The sequence below is a fragment of the Lissotriton helveticus genome, chromosome 2_1, assembly GCF_964261635.1.
Source record: "Lissotriton helveticus chromosome 2_1, aLisHel1.1, whole genome shotgun sequence".
Lineage (NCBI taxonomy): Eukaryota > Metazoa > Chordata > Amphibia > Caudata > Salamandridae > Lissotriton > Lissotriton helveticus.
In genome coordinates, this window is record NC_136059.1 from 1,875,036,547 (window position 1) to 1,875,060,849 (window position 24,303).

At 49.8% G+C, this 24,303-nt stretch overlaps 1 protein-coding gene across 1 annotated transcript in view; it reads left to right on the top strand.

Moving 5' to 3' along the window:
* NAA15 (N-alpha-acetyltransferase 15, NatA auxiliary subunit) overlaps nt 1-24,303 on the top strand; it is a 689,053-nt gene that overhangs the window by 574,769 nt on the left and 89,981 nt on the right. The window contains exon 18 of the mRNA XM_078676786.1: nt 97-240. Coding sequence (XP_078532912.1) covers nt 97-240 — 144 coding nt within the window. The remainder of the gene's footprint in view (nt 1-96; nt 241-24,303) is intronic.

Below are 24,303 nucleotides of genomic sequence, written 5' to 3' on the forward strand. Positions count from 1 at the left end.
TAATGTATTACACATCTTCTCCAGAAGACTGTGATTTGCTTTTTAGTTTTTGACATTGTAGTTTGTCTCTGCATTTAATAATTTTCTCTTTAACAGTTTCAGAAAGTAAAGAATTACCGGAAGCAGTCAAGACCGTGTTAAACCAAGAAATGAACAGACTTTTCGGAGACACACATCCGAAAAAGTTCAATGAAGCTTTTCTTGCAAAAAACATTAACTCAGTACCACACAGATTATCAGGTAAGGTTCACTTTGTTTGGTATAAACTGACACTTTCCCCTCTGTCTTGCATGACACCATTTCATTGACATTCATCCTGTCTGTCTGTACAAATGTACAGAGGGCAAACTTAATCTGGGAATTGCTCTCAATGAATTGTATTGTTCATAAGCACTGAACAGTTTCACCGCTGATACTCCAGGAACACTTATTTCAGAAACAACAATAGTGTAAGCACATATCCAGAGTGTGTTAGACCGACTGGGACTCAGTAACAACATCAAATATTTATATAGCATCTAGTATTAGGTGCTACAATTCTAATCATGTTTAACCTTTGGCAGTGTTTCCTTTGGAGCTTAGTTCAATTGAACACAGGGGTCTTGGGGAGACCTAAGGTCTCTAGTTCTCAGCTGAATTGAACTCTTGCTTGAGGGTAGAAATACAGGTATCGGGTCTCTAGAACCAGCTATAGTCTTGGGACAACCTTGGGTACTACTCTGCTAACCTTGTTTGGTGCTGTTTTTGACCCTTCTGGTGACCTAGTGTTTGGTTCACTGGCATCCAATAAGTGGGGATAGTGCACAATGTTTTAAATATGTAGGATCCATCTAATGGTCAGGAGTCAACTGAAAGTGCAGGTTTTTGATAGCATCACATGGCTTACTGGGACAGAACTCACAAGCTTGGTCCGATGGTGCCTTTATTGAGGCCTACATCTCAGAAACTACTTTTTGCAGTAATTATTTCTGGTAGGACTGGCACAACCACAGAAGTTACTGCTTTATTCAAAACCTACAAGTGTTTGCCTTTAGGAAGAGACTACAATGGGTGAGTGTAGGTAAGTGCCCCTTTTTTACATGGTTACCCCACTTTTTGCCTGGTATCTGATGCAACTTGGACAGAAGTGCACTGGGTTCCTGCTATACAGGTCCCCAGTGGCAGGTCTCTTTCCTAAACTGTACAATTGTTCCCCCAATTGGCAATACCTTTAGCACCCTCTGTTAAGTATGTGGTACCCCTGGTACCGAATGCAAGGAGGCTAAAGAGAGTCCCCAAAGGCTGCAGCATGCATTGTGCCACCCTAAGCAACCTCTCAGCACCAACATGCAAACTGCCATTGCAGGCTGCATGTCGTGGTACAGAGAAAAGTGACAGCACGACCTGGTGCCATGCTTGCAGACACTGCATGTAGTGTAGGTAAGCCACTCCTACAGCAGGCCTTACAGCCCTAAGGCAGGGTGCACTACATGTGTGGACATATCTGCATGAGCAGATATGCCCCTGTGATGCCCAACTCAATTCATAGAAATGACAAGTGAACAAAGACATTTTAATTACATATGCTGGACACTGGTAAAATGGAGTTCCACAGCTACATGACTGCTTCACCTTAGAGGTGCCCTGTGAAAACCTACCAACCTCTAGTGTGCTGGCTACTGGTGTTGACCAGCCTGCCACCACAGATGGGTTTCTGACCCTCCTGCTGGTTAAACCCTATGCTCTCTGAGGGCAGAAACAGTGCCTGCTCTGGTGGAAAGTGTTGTCTCCTCCTCCAAGCAGGATGGCTAAGTAATCAGCATATCAAGGCAGGAGGCTTAAAAGGCCTCTGCTGCCTTTGATATGTGACTGCGGCTTCCCCAGACAGGGAAAATGTCAATCTCCTGCCCTGGGCACCTTTGGCATCAGAACATGCGGGTAGTTAGATATGCGGGGAGGCTCGTTGCACTACCATGCCTGCCCCACCCCTAAGGTGGGCTGACTGATGTGCCTGCCGTTTGGAAAGTTCTGCCACCTTGGTGATGGCAGAATTAAGAACTCTGGGACCGGGTTATGCCCACTTCCCACAGGAAGTGGTCATATAGAGCAGGTGTCTCCAACCAGTTGATTGTGAGCTCCCAGACCCTTTTAGAGTAGCTCACATTTTCCTTTTTAAACTTAAGGGAAGGTTGAGTTTATTTTACATTGTTCTCAGCAGGCTACAGATAGCAGGGCCTGAAAATGAGTAGTGCTCAGTCAGATGTATGGCAGACTGTGGCACAGCGGTGAAGAACTGAAGCACAGAGGTATTTAACTCTTAAATAAAATTACTTGCCAATTCAATATTAAAGCATGAGAACAACATTATGTTACTGAATTATTTAAATGGAAGAATATTAAAATGAATTAAACTGATTAAGGTAACTCTTCATTTTAATTCCCTCTCATTTTAAAGTATATTTACAAACAAACAGGCTTACTGCTCCCAGTGGCAAGTAGACATTGTGCCCTATTTATAACTGAAAAATAGTCCTGTTTTTTAAGTGGGAATGAATTAAAGTGCAGAAAAATGTTCCATAGTTTGAACATTTTTGCACAACATTTTTTTTAACTTTAAACTATTTCTTCTATTTAAAAAACAAATGATTGAATGTTTGTGTTTTACATGTGACGATGCCACAAATGTTGAAAGGTATGTCCTGTGCCACAAGTACATATGACACAGGCTCTGTCACCCATACACATATATCCCATTCATACGTAACACTGTCATACATCCCCAAAGACCACACACTCACTGACGGACATGGCAGCCTTATCATAATGCCCGTAGTCCATTTTCTTCAAACCATAGCATCTGGCTCTATGGACATAAGCCTTAAAATCAATAAAGCTGGGCGTGGAGGTGTTTATTAACAATGTGTGAGTTGTTTAGCTTTGAGTAGCTCTGGTTGATTTTCTCTGATCAGAAGTAGCTCCCACTACGGAAAGGATTGGAAACCCCTGATATAGAGGGTGTAGTGACTCTAAGGGTAAGTAGCCCATTGGCTGCCACCCTTAACACCCCAAAATCTAGTAATTAAGGGAGCCCTTGGCACCAGCAGAGCAGATTCTACAGACCAAAGGAGGACACCAAAGAGCTGCGAAAAGCAAGAACTGAAGAGCAGCAACTGACCTGGTGCCAACACTGCTTGCCTGCCTGCTGTCCCAGACATTGGCACCAAAGATGACTCGTCCTGCAGGTGCTCTGGCTCCAAAAGCCTAGGAGGACTGCCAGCACTTAAAGAAGCAACTAGAATCTCCTGTGGAGAAGCAGAGCTGCTCGCCTGCAGGCACCTAAGAAAACCTCAAAGACTCCAGATCTCCAACAATCCAATACTGGAAAGCACCGCTGCACCCTTGCCCCTAGCCCTAGTCTAAGTGGGCCAACTGTACCAGTGAGGTCCTGAGACCCTCCAGAGTCGAACCCCAGCTTCCGGGAACTGCCTGCAGCCTCCTTGTACAAATCTCCTGTACCATGTGTGCCTGCTGCAGTGAAAATCCGATGCCTCAAAACACTGCACCCGGGCCTTAAAGCCAAAGGAAAAGTGGTTAGAGCATTATGAGACCTGAACCCCTCTGTTGGTTCAGCTGGACTGGCCCCCCCCAGTCACCACGTGCAGCCTTTTTGTCCCAGGATCGTTACCCATTGAAATAAACAGGGCACCCAACGCCTAAAAACATCTCTGCACCCGTACGCCCCAGAGCCTCCTGAGGAGACCTGTTCGTGCTGACTTGGCCCTTACCACATGCTTACCTTAACTCCAGGAGATTTGTCCTGCAAGTTGCTGCTAAGTACCCGTATGCAGTATGTGTGTTTTTCCCTATAGGATAAAATAACCGCATTAAGACAATACAAGTATATATACCCGTTTTCTTCTAAACTTCTGTTTTAAAAAGAACTTATCCAAAAAAGTTGTTCTTGGTGCCAAAAATGATATAAAAATACACGTTAGTTTTTCTACATTGGTGTGGACCTCCTCATTGAGTGTGTATCATTTATCGACTGTGTATGAAACAAATGTTTAGCACAACTCCTTGATAAGCCTAGTGCTGCTCGACCACTCTACCACAAAAAGAGCACCTTGAGATTGGTAAAGCAAGCCTGTCCACTAGTAAGGGATTCCTGGATTCTCTTATACCAATATTTTATAAAGAGCCAGCTTCCTACAGTGGGGTCTGCAAAGGTAGTAGGACTTGAAAAAAGGGTTCTTGTGGCACCTCCTTTCGGCTTGTATAATTGTAAAAATGCAAGGTAAGCCAGAAGGTCCTTTAACCCTTTCGCTTTTTTTTTTGCAAAGTACCTAGTTGTGGATGTTAAACACTAGCTCTGGTGGCACCTAGGAAAATCTAGCAAACGTATGCACTTTTCAAAACAAAGACACCCAAGGGAATCCAGGATGTGATGACTAGTGTGGCTCTCACCAGGTTCTGATACCCAGAATCCCTTGCAAACCTCAAACTTTGATTGATGGAAAGTTCTGGAATCTGTGTGGATCCACAAACTTCCACCCACCCGCCTTCTCCAAAGTCTCCTGATACAAATGGTACCTCACTTGTGTGGGTGGGCCAAATGCCTGAGGCAGAAAAGAGCCCAAAACGTATTGTGGAGAAATCAAATTTGCCTATCCCAAAACGACCTGGTTTTGTAAAGGGGGGATTAACTTGGGTTTTTGGTCCCAGGTTCAACGGCCATCTAGGAAAACCTACCAAACCCACACATTTCTGAAAACTAGACACCCTGGGGAGTCCAGGGATGTATGGCTTGTGTGGATCCCCCAACGTTTCCCTTCCCTACCCAGAATGTAAACCTCAATTGTAGCTGAAAAAAAATAACTTTTTCTACACATATTTGAGGGAGATCACCTTGTCGGCACATATGTCCTACCACCCAGCGTTCCCCTTAGTCTCCTGAGTAAAATGATACCTCACTTGCCCCAAATTATGTGGGAGCAAAGGCCCTTGCCCAAAGGGCCGCTCCCTCCTCCCTGGTGTTAAGTGGGTGGATTCCTGCTTGGGGATCGCCGTCCTGGGGCGAACCGCAAGCAGGGACCCACTTGGGAGGGGTACCATTGGAATGGCAGGATTCTTCCTTTTCCAATGATATCTCTCCTGTCTTTCTACATGCTCGGGGCTGATATAGCCCCCTGAGCAAATAGAAAGTGAAACTGAAATGAGCCGACATCAGCAAGACGTGTGCGCTGATCGTCATTACAGAGAAACCACAGATACAGCCTCGGGAGCTGGGGAAGCCCATCCCCTGAGGCTGTTGGGGAGAAAAGGATATCCTTCTGGTGCCTGCAACAGAGGGCTTTCAGTGCCATGTGTGTCGGACGGCCAGGAGCTATCCGCACATGAGCACTGGGACGTTGGACGGCTCCTGGCCGTCCGCACCGAAGGGGTTAAGGAAACTAAGGACCTAAGTGTAAATATAATATTAATTCGCGTATATATTTGGATGCCTTCTTGTATTTTGATATTTTTCATCATTCTCGAGTTAGCCTGTAATTGCATTCAGGCTTTGAACTACCATGCTGGGCCAAGTTAATTAATCTGCCTGCCAGCAGGTAGATCAAAGACGTCCCTGCACAAAAGTCCCATCTGGAGGGTATTACGACTGTTCCTTGGCGATAGAGTGTGGGGCAGAATCTGCATAGGTTAATTACAATCTTGCTGCCTGACAAGCCTGGATATGCCCATCCCCCGAGAAATAAGGTAGGCAGCAAGACCTTTGACACTGCTCATATGAGTGGATCTCCTTTGAAGTCTTGGAGGGAAGGGTCTGATGTTGCCTTGTCAGTTGGTGTTAGAATTAGACTCTCGAACTTCATCACTTGAAGTTGCCATCTTGGAAATTCTCAAGAAACTGTGCTGAATGCATGGGACAAGAGTGGAACGAATCATTGTGGTTGGACTGTGGTGCCCACTTTTTTTCCAACTCTCCTGCCAAGCTGCTTTAGTGTGCCATTGCAGGCACACAACCACCTGTCGTGATGGAGGCCAGGGTCGACGCCGGCCGGGGGGCCGACCGGTGTCAAATGCAGTAATGGTGACGGAGGAAGCCGCGGAGGTGTAATGAGGTCCACCGGTGCCGATCTGGATCTACGGGGGGCCTGCTTCGCCGGAGCAGTCGGAGAAGGCCTAGGCCCCCCTCCCCAACCGGTTCCACTGGGCCCGAAGGCGAACCAACGGGTCCGGGCAACCCTAAGATGGCACGCATTGCCTCGTAGAACGTGCAAAGCTGGGTGGGAGTCACTCCGGGTCCCGAAAAGGGAGGGAAACGCGGAGTTGACTCTTCGGGCGCCGCATGCAGGGCCGCGGGAGGGGCACCACTCGCATCCCTCATCGGATCGGCCGACCGACGAGAAGTCGAAGCACGATGGTGCTTCTTCGAATTCTTCTTATGCTTCGACTTACCCGACCCAGAGTGCGAAGACTTCGATGACTTGGACAAATGGTGGTGGTGGTGGCTCTGCGACCGGTCCATCAACCTCCCTCGCGACCGGGACCTCGAACGGCACGGAGCAGACTGCCGGCGCTCAAGCAGCTTTCGGGACTGCTCCCGCAAAGTCTTTGGCGCCATCGACCGGCAGTGGGAGCACGACTTGGTGTTGTGGTTGCGCTTGAGTCAAAAGAGGCAAACACAGTGCGGATCAGTCACCAACATCAGTCGGTTACAGGAACCACATGCCTTGAATCCGGGCATCCCGCGTGCACCAGAAGCCGAAGACTTAAAAAAAAGTTATGAAAAAAGTGACTGGAGGTACCGCTCTTCCTGGATCTGCGCTGGCTGGCGCAGGAAAAGAAAGAACTGGCGTCAGCGGGCGAGGACAGCATCTAAGTAGCTGCTGCAACATCAACCCGGCGACACAATGCCAACGACGGACGCGGAGCCGACCAACGCCACCTTTGGATTACGTCGGACTCCTGGGGGTAATTCTAAGCTAAGGGATCCATAATTGACTGTTTCTTACCGTTACCGAAGGTAAGTAACTTGTTCTTTAAGTAGAATGTCAAGTGGATTATTTTACAGATTACTTTTCTTACACAGTGCAGTATTCCTGGATACTGCACTGGGACATTTCCTGTGAACAGGTAAGTAAAAGCGTTTTTGTTATTTGGTTACAGTTTTAAAGGGTTTCTTATCCTATGGAAAAGAATAGGGTTATCGTTTCAAAGGTAAGTATTCGGTTGTGGGAGTTAGGTTTCTGGTTTACACTCAGGGGTCCCCCAGGGTCAAGTTTGCACTCTTGTTACACCCTCAGTGGCACTAGGGCGGCCGGGTGCAGAGTGTTGAGGCCCAATGTTATCCAATAGGGGATAGGGGGCATCCGCTTGGTGGCTGCTGACGAGCATGCCATACGGTTGTTGGGAGCAAAGCTCCTGGACTTAAGCTCAGGGCAAATGGGTATTCAAGCCAGCACAAAAGGTGCACCCTCAGCAGCACTGGTGCGACTGTTTGCAGAGTGATGTTTTGGCGTCGTGCGCCCTGTAGCTTTCAATGGGGAGTCTCTGGTTTGCAAACACACTGCAGGTTCGGGGACGAAGGTCTTCTCGGTGCGACCACCACTTTGAGAGGTAAGTTGGGATGTTCAGGGTTTGTTAGGCACCGTCGGTTGGGCCACCGAAGGCTGTGGGGCGTCGGGTGCAGGGGTGCCTTTTAGGGTCGGATCTTATTACCATTTCCTAGTCGCGGTTGGGGGGCCTTCCGGTTTCAGGCTGCAGGCGTTGGCCGTAGGCTTGAGGCAGGTCAAGGATCACCGGTTCTCAGGTCAGGATCGCCGGGTAGACTTCCTCATGATGTTGGGCCACTCGAACTCAGGCCTTGGGCGTCTGTTGCAGAGTGGGGCAGACCTGCTGATCCTTGCAGAGCCTGAGTCTGTTGTTGAACAAATCTGGTGTTCACAGGAGACAGAATCTTTGGGATTGAAGGCAGGCAGGTCCTCCTCGTTTCTCGTGGTTGCTGGCTGCAGGACACACCAGTATATTCGCTGGAGCAGGTTCGAGGTGGGGACAGGCTAGTAGGGCCGGGGCAAAGTCATTGGGCGTCGCCCTCTTAGCTTCGGCTCGGCTATTTGGTCCTTCTTCTTTTCTTCTTGTAGTTTCTAGTCTGAGGAAGCAAGGTTCAGGGGTGCCCCTTAATACTAGATTTAGGGGCGTTATAGGTAGGTAAAAGGTTGGGACCAATGGGTTCCTTAACTTGGGTAGGTTCACCCCCTATTATGCCACCCTCCAGTGGAAGCGAGGCACAAGCCTTTCCTTGGTTGGCTGGGTCTCCCCATCTACAAGATGGTGGGGACTGAGAATTGTGCTTCACCGCGCCTCCCCCACCTGAAGGTTGTAGTTGGCAGAGGTTGGCACACCTCTCTTCCTCACTTGTTTTTCCCGCCGGTTCTCCCTCCCAAAATGGGGGTCAGAACCAGTGGCGACCCGTTGCTGAAAGCAGCAAGTGGCCTGGGGAAGCTCCCAAAGGCGGCAAGCCCTTGAAGCTTCCCCTTCGGGAACCCTGCTCATCCTGGGGTAGGAGGCTTACTACCTCGTCCCAGGAAGTGCATAGTGTCAGGCCCCCAAGAGCAGCAGGCTCTCGACCCAGGGGTCCAGAAACATGGCTGGTGGTGTCAGCTGAAAGCAGCCACTCAGCCTGGACACTTGTAGTAGGCCGTATTTCAGGGGACATCTCGAAGATGCCCTCTGTGTGCATTTTTCATTAAATCCCACACAGGCATCAGTGTGGGTTTAATGTGCTGATAAGCTTCTAAGATTTCAGTGTAGCCATTATGGTGCTGTGGAGTTTGTAATAAAAGCGCCCTGCACCATATACTCCAATTGGCAGCACTGCACTTACAATGTCTAAGAATGGACTCACACTGTTGGAGTACAGGGCTCATGCACCTTTACCCTCACCACTGGTATAGGGCACCCACCTAGAGGGGTGACTGATCTATGCCAGGGCAGTGGATTGTAGGCATGGCACACAGGGATGTGTGCCATGTCGGCTCTTCACTTTGTTCTGCACCAAGACACGCTGGCTGCAAAGGCAGTGTGTAAGTGTAAAGGTACAGGACCTTTAAGGATGGCACAATAAGTGCTGCAGCCCTCAGAGGTCTTCCCTGGTCACAGTGCCCTGGGTACCTGTGGTATAATTTACTTACCAGGGGCTGACCTGTAGCGAGAGAGGCCAATTGGGTTTTGTTTTCAATGCAGTTTTAGGGAAGGAACATAGGCCCTGGGTACCTGAATCGCAGGAGCCCAGGGCACACTCAGTCAAAGCACATCAGCAGTTCAGCAAAAAGGTGGGGGCCACCATGCAGAAAGAAGGCTCTTTCTCACAGATGCCCTCTGTGTGCATTTTGTTTGTAATCCCACACTGGCATCAGTGTGGGTTTAATGTGCTGAGATGTTTGATACCAAACTTCCCAGTTTTCAGTGAAGCCTTTATAGTACAGTGGAGTTCGTAATGACATCTCCCAGCACCATATACTGTTACTGCACTTATAATGTCTAAGAATTGGTTTAGACATTGTAGGGGTACAGGGCTCATGTACCTGTACCCTCACCACTGGTATAGTGCACCCAGCTAGAGGGGTGGCTGACCTATGTCATGGCTGACCTATGTCAGGGCAGTGGGTTGTAGGCATGGCACATAGGGATGTGTGCCATTTCGACTCTTCACTTTGTTCTGCACCAAAACACGCAACCTGAAAAAGGTGTGTGTAAAGGTACATGGCCTCTAAGGGTGGCACAATAAGTGCTGCGGCCCTTAGAGGCCTTCCCTGGCTACTTGTGGTACCTTTTACAAGGAACTGACCTGTGGCCAAAGAATGCCAATTGGGTTTTGTTTTCAATGCAGTTTAGGGAAAGAACATAGGCCCTGTGTACCGGGTTGGCAGGAACCTAGGGCACACTCAGTCAAAACACATTAGCAATTTTAGCAAAAAGTGGTGGGCAACCATGCAAGAAGAGGGCACTTTCTTACAGATGGTACCAAAGACCATCAGGTAAATGATCAGCTCTTTATGGGGTTGTCTGAAGTGAAAAAAGGCAAGGTACTGCACAAGAGAACTACCTCCTTCTGAATCATGTTCTGCATAAAGATCTGCTATGCATTGGCCAAAATACAGTCTCATGAAGGTCCGCCTGCCCATTCCACCATGGCCAAAAGGGCTACCACTGCATTGGCACGCAGAGTACCCGTCTTGGACATTTGCCAGGCAACTATGTGGGTGTCCCTCCATACGTTCACAAAGCACTGTTGTCTGAAAAGTCCGGTTCGTCTACACGGGCATTTTGCCCGCTCTGTCCTGCAGGACTTTCTTGTTTGAGTCCATTCACAAATCCAAAGTCTTTATCAGAAGAACAAGTTACTGACCTTCAGTATGCTCTTTCTAGTAAAGACTGTATCTAACCTCTGATTCCTTACCGACGCTTCCCACCTCCAAAATTCTGTGACAGGCTCTGTCCCTTAATAAGATCCCAAGTCTAGGAATCTGCATCTTGTCTACCAATTTGCTCTTGGGGCTCTGCGTCTGGGGGTATGGATAGTCTAGAAAGCAGCTGACACCAGCCCATGTTACTAGCACCTCTATAGGACCTGCACAACATAGCGTAGTAGCACATTAGTAGCAGTGTCCCTAAAAAAGTAATGACTTGCCGAGAGTTTGGAATCCTCCTGCTTTGTTGCAGTACGATCTTATGGAAGGATGTGAGAAAGTGTATCTTTTTATATGATTAGCCCTGCTTTTTGCCTGGTTTTGATGTGGTTTCAAATATGGCACCTTGGGACCCTGCCAACTAGGTCTCCTGTGCCAGTGCTCCTTCCCTAAAATCAAATCCCTAATTGGCACTTCTGCCCTCTTTAAGTCCCTAGTAAATGGTACTCTGAGTACCTAGGGCCTGAGAGCTGAAAAGGGTCCCCTGGGACCATGCCACTGCCCTTGCAGCTTGCATGCCCCTATGAGGAAGAAAACGACCAAGTCAAAATGTTCCCCTGCCTGGGTGGCATGCCAACCAGCACAGCCTGAAGCATAGGTAAGTCATCCCTCACCCCCTCCCCAGCATGCCTCACTGCCCTAAGGCTGGTGCACTATAGCAGTAGCAAATATGCCCCTACATTATTGGGGTCCATTCCTTAATATTGTAAGTGCCATGAAGCCATAGAGTACATGGGCTGTAAACGAGTTCCACAGCACCATGCTGGCTTCACCGAACACAGGAGTGATTGGTACCAGAGTCGTCCTTTCAATCAATCTAAACTGATGCCAGTTTGGGATTTATTGAAGCATGTACCCGGAGGGCACCTCAGAGTTGCCCCCCTGAAAACCTACCAACCATGGTGTGGTCTCCGACCGGCTGCAGCCAGCCAGCCGACACCAGACATGTTTCTGTTCCCCTGAGTAGAGAGCCCTTGCTCTCTGGGCCAGAAACAATGCATTTCCTGGGCAGAGGTGTTGATCCTCCTCCTCCAGGATGAGCCAGTGCTTGAAGAGGGAAGCTTCAAAGGTCTTCCAGATTGCAATGCAACCCCCAGTCTCTGCCGCTAGCAGCAGCATGGCAGCTCTTGGTTTACACTCCCACTTTGGGCAGGAAAACTTATAAGAATAGGAGGTCTGCTCACCTCTGCCAACTCCACCCCTAAGGTGGCGAGGAGAAGCACATCTTTCACACCCCTCCAATCAGGGCTAGGTCTTTGCCCCATCCCACAGGAGGGTGGCATAATATTGTAGTCACCCCAGGTAAGGTGCCCATTGGCCCTACCTGCTACTCCTCTAAAACACCCCTAAATCCAGTATTTAGGTGGCTCCCCCAGACCTGCTAACTAGGACTCCGACAACCTAAGAAAAAAAGCAGACGACTGCCTTGGCCCCGCACTACTGGCCTGTCTCCAGCTTCTGCGTACCTGCGACCTGTCTTGAAGCCCGTGACCTGAAAACCCTAGGAGGGCTGCTGCCTTACACAAAAAGACTCCAGTCTCCTGTGGACAGTGGACCTGTCCAGAAGAAACCTACTCCAAGGACTCCGGATCCAGGAAGGTCCACGTCTCCGGCCCACTCTGCACCTGACACCCAAGTCTGAGTGGCTCACCTGTGCAGTGAAGTCTCCCCAGTGAATCTGACCTCATGTCCAGCGTTGGCTGACCTCTCCTGATCTCCACGACTGCGCCTGCAGTGTGAATCTAAAGGGTCCCCCTAACCATGACTTCTTCTGGTAAAAAGACTCTGTGGAAGTAACCCCTGCACCCAAAGCCCCTGGGCCTTGGTGAGCTGAACTGACGATGCCCCTACGACCCCCTACATCTCAACTCCCCTCTGCTGCTGTTGATCTTCCTCCTGCAACCTCCGGTGATGCGCCTGCAGCCTCTTTGTCGTAAGAAGAGTTCCCATTGAAAAACATTGGGTGCCCAACGTTGAAATTGCAGCTTGTACCCATGCGCTGGTGGTGCATGTTTGGTGCTGCTTCTTGGCCCCCATTTGCTGGTGCTAACTCCCAAAGCCTGGCACCTGCAACCGATTTACCTACCTGCAAGCAGTATGGGCCGAAATCTGATTTTGACCTCTGCACCCGGCTGCCCTGACCCTTGGCCCTAGCTAACTTTTGGCTCCGAAGACTGGGATTACAAGTGCAGTCCTTACCTGTTAAACCTCAATATTGTTTTCCACCTGGGATAACATTGAACTGTGCTGAAAAGTTTCTAAGTGTTGATTTGTCAAAGTGTAAGGTATTTTTAATTAAAAACATACCTTATTATGAAGATCTTGGTCTTAAAGTACAAACAAAGTATATTTTTTTAGAATTGGTCTGGATCTCCTTCTTGAGTCATATGTCCATTATTGATCACTTGTGCAATAAATGTCTTACACTCCTCTCCGTTCGGCCCTAAGGTTGCTCGCCCACACTACCATTGATAGAGCACGTTGGGTTTTATATTGAGCCCTGTACACTTCTGGGGAACCCCTGGACTCTGTGCCTTGGTATTACCACCTAGTGGCAATATCATATACAGAGCTAGCTTCTTACAAAGGTTGTTAGCTTCATCTAGCAAGAAGTCCTTTAAGGTATTTTTAGCTTCAAACCATGGTGTATATGGGAGGCATGGGGTAAAGCTGCAATCACCACCAGTGGTTTTCCAAAACATAACCTATAAACAAATGAATCTCCTCCAGATCCTATTTCTCTCTATGGTGCTTGGTCATTCAAGCCTCATCTACTAAGTTTAAACAGACAGTTTCCAACTTGACCATTGTCCAGTTATTCTGAGACCACACATGCTTTAAGCCACAACATATTTGCATCTGTTAGTATTTGTCCTCAACCACTAACAGACTTTACCAACTCCCCATTGTTGAAACCCCCATCACTAGTGAGGTCTTTAAGTTCTAGAAGTAGCTTTAAATGTAAGGGAATATATTGGGATCAACACACCACACATTTGTATGCAAAAAACAAAACAGTGTCCTCCTGTGGAGGAGTGTGGCTCAATGGTTAGAGCGGCAGACCCTGATGCAGAGTTCTGGCCCGGGACCAGGGTTCAATTCCCGCCTTGGCGGGTCTTGGGCTCAATTTCCTCGGACCTGACAATTCTCGCCTCGGTGCCTATTCTAATCATGGGCCCCACGCTGCAACTCTGGGCAATAGCTTGCTTAACCTCCACGCCGGCCCCAACAGCGCTATGATGCCTGGCTTCACCCTGGGGGTGCCCAGGAGTGGACACTTCACAGGGAAAGCCAGGAAGGGTTCCACAGCGGTATGAGTAATAGCACCAGGAAACCGCTTGGTGGCAGTGCGCTCTACAAATACCTTGACATTTACATTTACATTTCCTCCTTTGGAAACATGCTGAAAGTATGAAAAAACACAAGAAATCCCCACAAAGTTGCCTTTCTCATCACCAATAACATGATTACCGAAATTAATATAGAACAGCCCCAAAGGAAGCACCTAAGCTAAATTACACACTTTCAAACATTTTTTTTTTCCAAGCCCTCAAACCCTAACCACATTGTGCATCACCAGTCCTGCTTTCGGAAACATCAGTCTCTCTCCTGGTGCATATCTTTTTCAACATGAGTACATTGACTAGGATCCCAACATGACAAAGTTCTCCAGGATTCTTGTTAATTACTACCATTAACCTCCTTTTCCAAATGCAATCATCACTAGTTTAGATTACATTTGTGAACTGCTTTGCCAACTCCCTACTCTTGGTGTACTTTGACCACTCCTTGGCTCCCACCGGTGCTGGTATCTTGACCATCATCCACATGTACAGAAACACCCTTCACACATTTTTTTCCCAAACTCTCCTTTCTCATTAATACTTAATTTCATCCATGGCCTTCCAAATATCAGCCACTGAGACTTTGTCCCAACCTTTACTCCAATTCATCCAGCCAGGGTGTAATTTGGAGTGGGATTTCCTAATTGCAGTTTTTACAGCTCGGAGTGAGTAATGACTTTGGGGTTGATGCTCTGCCGGGGCAGACTGTCCATTAGGGTGTATGGGACCCTTTTGCAGTTTGCAGTTTCCAGATTGAATATTAGCCATCAGTCATATAGATGAATTGTGCAATGTTTTGATAAATTGTCTGCAGTGCCTGGTATGAATCTCATTTTGACAGCTCAGGCAGTTTTGGGCAGTACGCAAGTGTGTAGATAAATCATTCTATGAATGACACCATGGCAGAGGACTTACCCTTCAATATCCCCTCTGCTGCAAACCAAGTCGTGTAGGAAAGCAATCTGCATTGTTGTGCTGATATAATGCAGCCCAGCATACATCGCTGCTTAGCCAAGTCTGAGGCTAGGTGTCATGACAGTCTTGGGAAGAGCCCACCTATGTCAAAGTATCATTTATGAAGGGAATGGAATGGGATTAAGACACAACTTTGATCACCCCACAGCTGTTGCCACTATGACCTTTTATCCACACAGAGCTACTGATTTCTTTGTTTACTAAGTAATGACAGTCACATTTTTGACTTGGTGAGGGCTAAATTTATTTATTTATTATTTATTTTAGTTTTATAGAGCACGAACTTGACCCGTCAGGGTATCAGAACGCTTTACAGGAATTATCACAGTGTACAAACAAAGTCAATGTGCAGAAGTATACAGAAACTGTACAAAGGGGTGTGGGGAACATAGGGAGAATGGGGATACCAAAGTAATATTGCAATCAAAATTAGATTTAGTAAAGGAATTAAAGGCCCGGTAGATTCTCTGCGGGGAGGGATTGGTGAACTGAGAAGAACGATAGTCTTAGAAACATCAGATTTGTGGTCAGGCATGGAGGTCATTGGGCAAGGAATTTATCCATGGAGAAGGTTTTGGCCTCCTTCTTGAAGCGTGCTAGAGAGGGGATTCTTCGGATGGCGGGTGGGAAGGAGTTCCATATTCTGGGTGCTCCCCGGTGAATGCTCTATTATAGGTTCTTTTTTTCTGAAAAAAGGAGGGTTGGAGTACAAGGTTGATGGCGGACCGGGAGTTTCTGCTTCCTCCAGATAACATTAGTTTTTGTGCCAGATCAGCAGGGGAGTTTGAATGAAGAGCCTTGTGTGTGATGCATGCCAGTTTCAGATGAATTCTGACCTCTAGGGGGAGCCAGTTTAGTGCTTTCAGATGTGGAGTGATGTGGTCGAATTTCTTGGTGCCGGCGAGTAGTCTGGCGGCTGCATTGAGGCAAGCTTTTAAGGGTGCTAGGGAGATCTTGGGTAGACCAGTGAGGGTGGAGCAACCATATTCCAGTCTGGAGATGACTAGAGCTTGAACTGCCATTTTTAGGTCTGGAGCCTCAATGAAAGGTTTCAGTTTCCAGAGGTAGCTCAGGTGGAATCTAGCTGCTTTAGCCATTGAGTTGATGTGTCCCGCATGTTCAAGTTGCAGTCTAGGATTATGCCCAGGGATTTGGCAGAGTCCACAATGGTCGGCGGGCAGTTTAGGGCTGCATTGACCTTGATCCACAACTGAATCTCTGGGTTGACTTTAGTGGGGGAGATTAGGAGAAATTCTGTTTTTTTGTGTTAACTTTTAGTTGGTTAGTGGCTAGCCATTGGACAGTCAATTTCAGGGTCTTGTTCAGGGAGAGGATCTCCTCAAGCGAAGAGATCTTGATGTATATTTGGGTATCGTCCACGTACATGTGGTATGAGATGTTAGCGGTACGAAGAACTTCGGTGAGAGGCTCATGGTAAAGATTGAAGAGGGTGGGGGACAGGGTTGATCCTTGAGGACTCCAACAGTGGCTGGGGTGAGAGCTGATAGGTTGCCGTTGATGAGGAATCTCTGGGAACGATTATGGAGGAAGGATCTGAACCATTCTAAGACCGCACCGTCCATACCCATCCTGAGATTAAGGCGTTCGAGAAGTTTATTGTGGTTGACAGTGTCGAATGTGAAGGATAGATCTAGGAGGATTAAGAGGCAGGTCTTGCCTTGGTCTAGAGCTTGAAGGGCATCACCCACAATGTGGAGCATAGTGGTTTCCGTGCTGTGCCCCGGTCTGAACCCAGATTGGCAGTCATCAAGTAGGTGGAAGTTATTGATGTGCTGACTTAGTTGTTGCTGTACACATTTTTCAAGTACTTTGGCTAGCAGTGGGATATTGGAGATGGGTCTGAAATTGACTGGGGAGGATGGATCCAGGGATGGGTGTTTTAGAATAGGGAGGCCTTGGCCGGCTTTCAAGGAGTCCGGGATCAATCCCTATTGTAGAGAGGCGTTTATTATTGCAGTCCAGCAAGGAACAATGGATTGAGAGACAGCAGTGAGGCATTAGGAAGGAAGCGGGTCGTTGAAGTGGTTGTTAGGTTTTAGGGTGGAGAGGATTTTGGAGATGGAGTCTTTGTCATATTATTCGAAGACGGACCAGCTGGCTTGGTTTTTAGGAGAGACCAGAGGCGGTGGAGCGAGGAAAAGATGCGCGTTCGGAAAGGGATGTGAGTAGGAGGATTCCTAAAGCCGTGGATTTATCAGCGAAGAAAGAGGAGAATTCCTCTGACGATATTAGAGATTCTTTCGGTGTTTTAGATAGTTTGTTGGATTGGTGTTTGACCAGTTCAAAGAGTTTATGGGGTCTATTGTTGGGGTTGCTCAGTTCAGACCTGAAGTAATCTTTTTTTGGAATTGAGGATGTGCTTGTTGTAGGAGTTTCTCGCCTGGCGGAGAAGTTTAAGATGTGTCTCCGAGGGGTGTTATCTCCATATTCTTTCACATTGTCGTAGGGACCTCCTCTCCCTGTTGAGGGAACCAGTGAACCAGGGGTTCCTGTCTTTGACTTGTGTTCTTTTTGGCATCAGAGGGGCAAGGTCGTCCAGAATGATCGATATAGTTGACGAGTAATGCTCATTTAGGTCGCTGGCTGAGGTAATGTGCGGGGAGGAGGGCAGATTTGCAGCGATCCATTTCCATAAGGTTAAGGTTTTAGGTGTCTCTGGTCCATCGTTTGGGGACCACCGGTTGCGGTGACTTAGTCTTGCGGGTCCCTGGCAAGATGAAGGAGATGAAGTGGTGGTCAGACCAGTTACACGGGTCTATGGAGATGAGCTCGACTGAGGATTCCTTAGAAATGATCCAGTCAAGAATGGCCCCTTTTGAGTGAGTTGGCTGAGAGCAGGCTTGAGTTAGTGCTTGGTCAGTTAGTAGGTTTTTAATAGCGTTGACGTGGGGATCTTTACTGTCATTCCAGTGCAGGTTAAAATCCCCCAGGAAAATCTGTTTGGCATTTGAGGAAATCTTAGTTGTGATGATTTCCAAGAGGTGATCGGTAAAAGAGTCGTTGGAGCCTTGAGGGTGGTAGAAGATGTGGAAGTTGCAGAGATGTAGTGAGCTGCTATGAATGGCGAGTGCTAGGTATTCGCACGAGTCGGAGGTGTCTGCCGGGAGTTTAGTGACGAGGAGGGAGGAACGATAGATGCAAGCGATACCTCCTCCTTTCTTATAGAAGCGCCTGTCCAGTCTGGCGATATTATATAAATAATGGTCCAATAGGTCCGAATGTATAAAATTATAGTCTTAAGAAGCTGTGCTTTATATTTTTGCATTTCTGTAGTTGCTAAACTTCATCTTCCAAGTCGAGTCTTATGTCATAAAAGGAAAACAAGTGAATTCCAAACAGACTAGTACATTTGTTAAGCTACTAATCCTGGAGCAGAGTCAGTAAAATGCTACTGGTCAGAAATAAAATGTCATGGCTGTGGCTTTAAACAGTTATAGCTATGAAACCGGAACAGCTGGAAGCTGTTACAGTGGTTCTGGAATCAGGATGACCTCTTCAGTAAAATGTAAATTGATACTTGTATAGCGCACTACTCACCCGCAAGGGTCTCAAGGCGCTTGTACGAATACCGCTGTGGAACCCATCCTGGCTTTCCCTGTGAGGTGTCCACTCCTGGGCACCCCCAAGGTGGAGGCCAGGCATCCTTAGCGTTGTGGGGGCCGTTGTGGAGATTAAGCAAGCTATTGCCCAGAATTGCAGAGTGGGACTCCATGATTGGAATAGGCACCGAGGCCAGAATTATCAGGTCCGTGGAATTTTGAGCCCAAGACCCGCCGGGGCGGGGAATTGAACCCTGGTCCCGGGCTAGACCTCTGCATCAGGGTCTGCCGCTCTAACCATTGAGCCACACTTCTCCACTAGCAGTGAGCTGGGGCCTCGTGCTATGGGTTGTGTCCAGATTTCTGTAGACCTCAGTGATCAGGATCAGTTAGGTACAGGTACCCCGCATTCATAGCTCACTTTCCCCGATGTGTCAGTGATGAAGCTACTATCTAAAAGAAACTCATTAGTTATAGATTCCTTACCTTAGATTTACCCCCAGGCGTCAGACTGGATCCGGAAAGTTTTTCCGTCAGCAGTACCTCTACGCGTCGGAAAGTGGCGTCGGTCGGCCTCACGTCTATCGTCGCCAGGATGACGTCGCGGCAGCTACTTGGACACCGCCCTCGCGCGTTGACGTCAGTTCTTTCTTTTTCCACGCCAGCCAGCGGCAGATCCGGGAAGAGCGGTACCACCAGTCCCTTTTTGACTGACTTTTTGTAGACTTTTGTCAACTTCGTTTTTTTTTTTAATCCTCGACTCCTGGTGCTCGAGGGATGCCAGGCTTCCGGGCATGCGGTTCCTGTAACCGGCTGATGCCGGTGATGGATCTGCACCACGTGTGCCTCTTTTGCCTGGAGCGCAACCACTACCCCAACTCGTGCTCCGACTGCCGGTCGATGGCGCTGAAGACTTTGCGCGAACCGTCCCAAAATTGCTTGAGCGCCGACAGTGTGCTCTGCGCCGTTCGAGGTCCCGGGTGCGAGGGAAGTCGAGGGACGGGTCGTGGAGCCACCACCACCATTCGTCCAAGTCATTGAAGTCTTCGCACTCGGGTCAAGTAATTCAAAGCATAAGAAGAAGTCGAAGAAGCACCATCGCTCTTTGACTTCTCCTCATCAGTCGGCCGATCCGACGAGGGATGCAGGTGGTGCCCCCTCCGCGGCTCAGCATTTCACTCCCTTTCCATGACCCGTATCGACTCCCGGCCAGCTTCGTACGCTCTACGAGGTGATGCATGCCATGTTTGGGTGGCTCAGACCCGTCGGTGGGCCTTCGGGCCCTGCAGAACCGGTACGGGGGCCTGGGCCTTCTTCGCCGACTACCCTGATGCCGCAGGCCCCCCTTGGATCCAGGCCTGGATCCGGATCGGCAGCGGTTGACCTCATTACACCTCCGCCAGCGCCGCTTCCTCCAGCATCATTACCGCATTCGCTGTCGGTCAGCCCCCGGCCTCCATCCCGATGTCGAGCCGGATCCGGCGCCAAGGGGTTTTTGTGCCCCAGGTCACTCCTGGGTTCCCTTTTCAGCCAGGCTGGCACCCAGATGATGAGGAGAAGGACTGGGAGGGGTCTGGAGACCCTTTAGCTAATCAGGCAGAATCTGAGCAGGACTGGAGAGAGGAACTGGGGGATGTCAGTAGTCTGGACACCTCCCCTGACCTTGGCATGTTGTCTCCTCCTACCGTGGCAACGGAGGAGGAGCTTCGTACACAGTGGTGTTGCGTAGGGCAGCAGAGGCTCTCAACCTCGAACTCCATACCATTGCAGTCAGGACTAACATCCTGACAGAGGTGCTTCAGCCGGCGGCGAGCTCTTCTGTACCTCTGCTTCCTTTCAACGAAGCCCTTATTGACGTCCTTTTGGGCACTTGGTCCAGGTCAAACATGGGGGCTCCTGTGGACAGGATGATTGCTCAAGGCCACCGCCTGGCCCCAGGTGACCCCACTTTCCTTTCCCAACACCCCACCCCTGAAATCTTGTTGGTCCAAGCCTCTACTTCCAAGAGCGCATTCGCTACTGCCCCACCGGGAAGAGAATTCAAGAAGCTGGATCATCTTGGGAAGAAGATTTTCTCTTCAGACAGCTTGGACTGCAGTCTGTAAACATTGCATGTCTATTGGGCCGTTAGTCCCACTCTGTGTGGGACTCTGTTGCACAGGTGCTGCCTCAGTGTCCGGAGGAGGCCCGGACAGTGCTCTCCCAGGCTGTCGCCGCCGGGAGGGCTTCTGCCAAGTTTGTCATCCGTTGTTGACTGGATACTGCCGACTCTCTGGGTAGAACAATTTCTACGTCGGTAGCTCTTAGACTCTACGCCTGGATGAGGTTGACTGGCTTTTCGGGGGATGTCCAGAACACCTTAATGGGCATACCCTTTTATTGGCCGTTGCCTTTTTGGCGACATAGCAGACACAGCACTAGAGCGTTTCAAGGACTCACGGACTGCGGCCAAGTCCTTGGGCATCTCCACCCGCCCTGCGCAGTCTGCTTTTCGCCTATTTCGTGGCTACGGGAGGGGTGCCCTGCTACGTCCCGCCTAGAGCCACAGGCAAGTTAACCAGCCTTCACGTAGCCGGGGACGTAGGAACAACCGTCGTGGTTCTCGAGGCCAGCGGGCGGGCCAGTCCACCAACTCCTCCCCTCCCCCTCTCTGCAGCAGCCTCCAAACCTTCCTAGTCCAACATTTCAGGCCCATCATATGCCAGTGGGCGGCAGGATTCACCATCACCTGCCCCACTGGCGCATCATCACGTCGGACAGGTGGGGTTTGCAGATAGTCCGAAGGGGCTACTCCCTCCCCTTTGAGGCTACCACTCCAGCCATGCCACTGAAATACCACCGCATGTCTGAGGGTCACCTGGCCCTTCTCTAGCAGGAAGTTACAGTTCTCTTGGCCAAAGAAGCCATCAAGTGCGTTCCTGTCCCAGAAGTAGATTATTGTTGTTATTCCCACTACATTCTGGTCCCCAAGAAGGACAAAGGCCTGCGTCCTATCTTGGATCTGAGGAACGTCAACCGCTTCCTCTGGAAGGAGAAGTTCAAGATGTTGATGCTTGCTCAAGTCTTGGCTGCCCTTGACCCGGAAAACAGGTTGGTAGCGTTGGACTTGCTAGACACTTATTTTCACATACCCGCCCATGGGCGTTACCTGCGGTTCACGGTAGGCCACGAGCATTTTCTGTTCACTGTGCTTCCCTTTGGTCTAACCAGTGCCCCTCAGGTGTTCACGAAAGTGATGGCTGTGGTCGCAGCTCATCTGCGCAGATCAGGGGTTTCAGTCTATCTCGAAGACTGATTGTTGAAGGCAAGCGCTCGCCCCTGGCAGTCGTCTCCCACCTCCAGACTACGGCCGACCTCCTTCATTCGCTGGGGTTCTCCATCAATGTGCTTAAGTCACACCTAATTCCCTCTCAGAAGCTCCTCTTCATCGGAGCGGTCCTGTACACAACGCGGTTTCGGGTCTATCCTCCCGAACAGCGAATTTGGGATATTCAGGCTATGATTCCGATCTTTCAGCCTCTAAACCGGGTTTCAGTCGGAATGACCCTGCGGCTGCTGGACCTCATGGCCTCCTGCATCCTGCTGTTCGATCATGCCAGGTGGAGTATGCAGGCTCTGCAGTGGGACCTGAAGTTCCAGTGGGCGCAGCATCAGGGGAATCTGTCAGATTGCGTCCAGATCTCGGAGGGCACTGCATGAAAATTGCAGTGGTGGCTCACGAACCAGGATTGGGTCAACGGCAGATCCCTCTCTTCCCCAACCAGAACACACAGTGGTGACAGATGCATCCCTTCTGGGATGGGGCGGCTGCGAGAAAGTGCCATATTCCTTGCATTGGTATGCCCCCCACTTTTTGCTGAACTGCTGATGTGCTTTGACTGAGTGTGCCCTGAGCTCCTGCCAACCAGGTGCCCAAGGCCTGTGTTCCTTCCCTAAAACTGTGTTGAAACTAAAACCCAATTGGCATCTCTGGCCACCTGTCAGCCCCTAGTAGATTGTACCCTAGGTACTCAGGGCATGGTGACCAGAGAAGACCCCTAAGGGCTTTAGCACTTATTGTGCCACCCTTAGGGGCCCTGTACCCTGACACCCACACACTGCCTTTGCAGGCTGAGTGTCTAAGTACAGAACTAAACAGAGTCTACATGGCACACATCCGTGTGCCTTGCCCACAAGACCCACTGCCCTGGCACCTCCGTCACCCCTCTAGCTGATGCCCTATGCCAGTGGTGTGGCCACAGGTGCACAGGCCCTGTGCCCCTGTGAGTGCAGTGATGCCATTAAGAGTATATGGTGCAGGGAGGTCATCATTACGAACTCCACAGCACAATAATGGCTACACAGAAGACTAAGAAGTTTGATATCAAACTTCTCAGCACATTAAACCCGCACTGATGCCAGTGTGGGATTTAATGTAAAAAGCCCCAGAGGGCCTCTTAGAGATGCCCCCTGAAAACCTAACCTACAATCCACGTCTGGTCTGAGAGGCTGCCTAGGCTGCCACACAGCAGACATGTTGCTGGACCCCTAGGTGTAGAGCCCCCGCTCTCCTCGGCCTGCAACAATGCACATCCTTGGCGAGGTGCTAGGTCTCCTCCCCCAGGATGGGCAGGGGGAAGCGTCAAAGGCCTGCCGCCTTTGTGAGCTTCTCCAGACCACTTGCTGTACTTAGCAACTGGCCCCCACCAGTTCTGACCTCCACTCTGGTGGGAAGACTGGCAGAAAACCCTACGTCAGGAAGGGGGCTGTGCCAGCCTGTGCCAACCCCACCCCTCAGGTGGGAGAGGCGAGGTGAAGTACGACCCTGGGCTCCGGCCATCTTGAAGATGGTGAGCCCTGCCCAATCACAGCTAGGCCCCTGCCTCCTTCCTGCAGGAGAGGAGCCGATTAGGGGGTGTACCCACCCCAGAACAGGGACCTATTAGTCCCTGCCCTTGCCCTACTTGTAACGCCCCTTATTCAGTATTTAGGTGCACCCTGAACCTTCCTTCAATAGATCCTGAAAACAAGAAAGAAGATCAAGAAGAAGAAGACACGCTGTGCAGCTGCTAACAGGACGACACCAACTGTCTTGGCCCCAGCCCTACTGGCCTGTCGACCCTGGAACCTGCTTCTGCTAAATCCCGGCGATTTCTGCAGACAGCAACCTTGGACAACCCGGAGGACCTGCCTGCCTTGACCCTCTCAAAGACTGGGACTCCCCTGAGCAGAGGCTCTGCTCCAACAACCATACCCCTGGTGCCAGCCAGGAGCCACGAATCCAGCCCACTCTGCTCCCGCCGAGCCTGCCTGTGCTAGAGTGACCCAAGACCACAAGGACGTCCCCCCGGCGACTGGGACCCGAAGTCCAGTGCCAAAAGACCCTCCACGACGACCCAGATGACACCTGCAGCCTCAGAACCAGGGACCCCTCTGCCTGCCACCAGCCGAGGGTAAGATTTCCTGACACCCAAAGACACCCCTGCTCCCGGCGCCCCAGGTCCCCCCTGTGCCCTTATTTGGGATACTTACCTCTTCCCAAGAACCCAACTTACCTCTCGAAGTGGTGGTCGCACCTGAAGAATCTCCGTCCCCGAGCCTGCAGCCTTTGTTCACTTTGTAACTTTTCCATTGGATAACATTGAGCGCCCGACAGCTCAAAAGCACCCTGCACCCAGCCGCCCGAGTGCCGCTGGAAGTGCCACTACTACCCTACTTTACCACTTAACCTGAGTAAGTGACCAGGAGCTCATCTCCCACAGCCGTGTGGCCTGCCTGCTTGCAGCCACCAACCAAAGGCCCCCTACCCTCCGTTGGATTGCATTGGGCTTACTCTCTTTTCACCCAGCTCCCCCTGTGCCACTGAGGGTGTAACAACTGTACCCTTCCGACCCTGGGAGACCCCTGAGTCTATGCCCAGAACCTTAACCTCACCAGTCGAGTACTCACCTGAAAGCCGATAACTCACTTTCCTTCCATAGGCTAACATTGACTGGT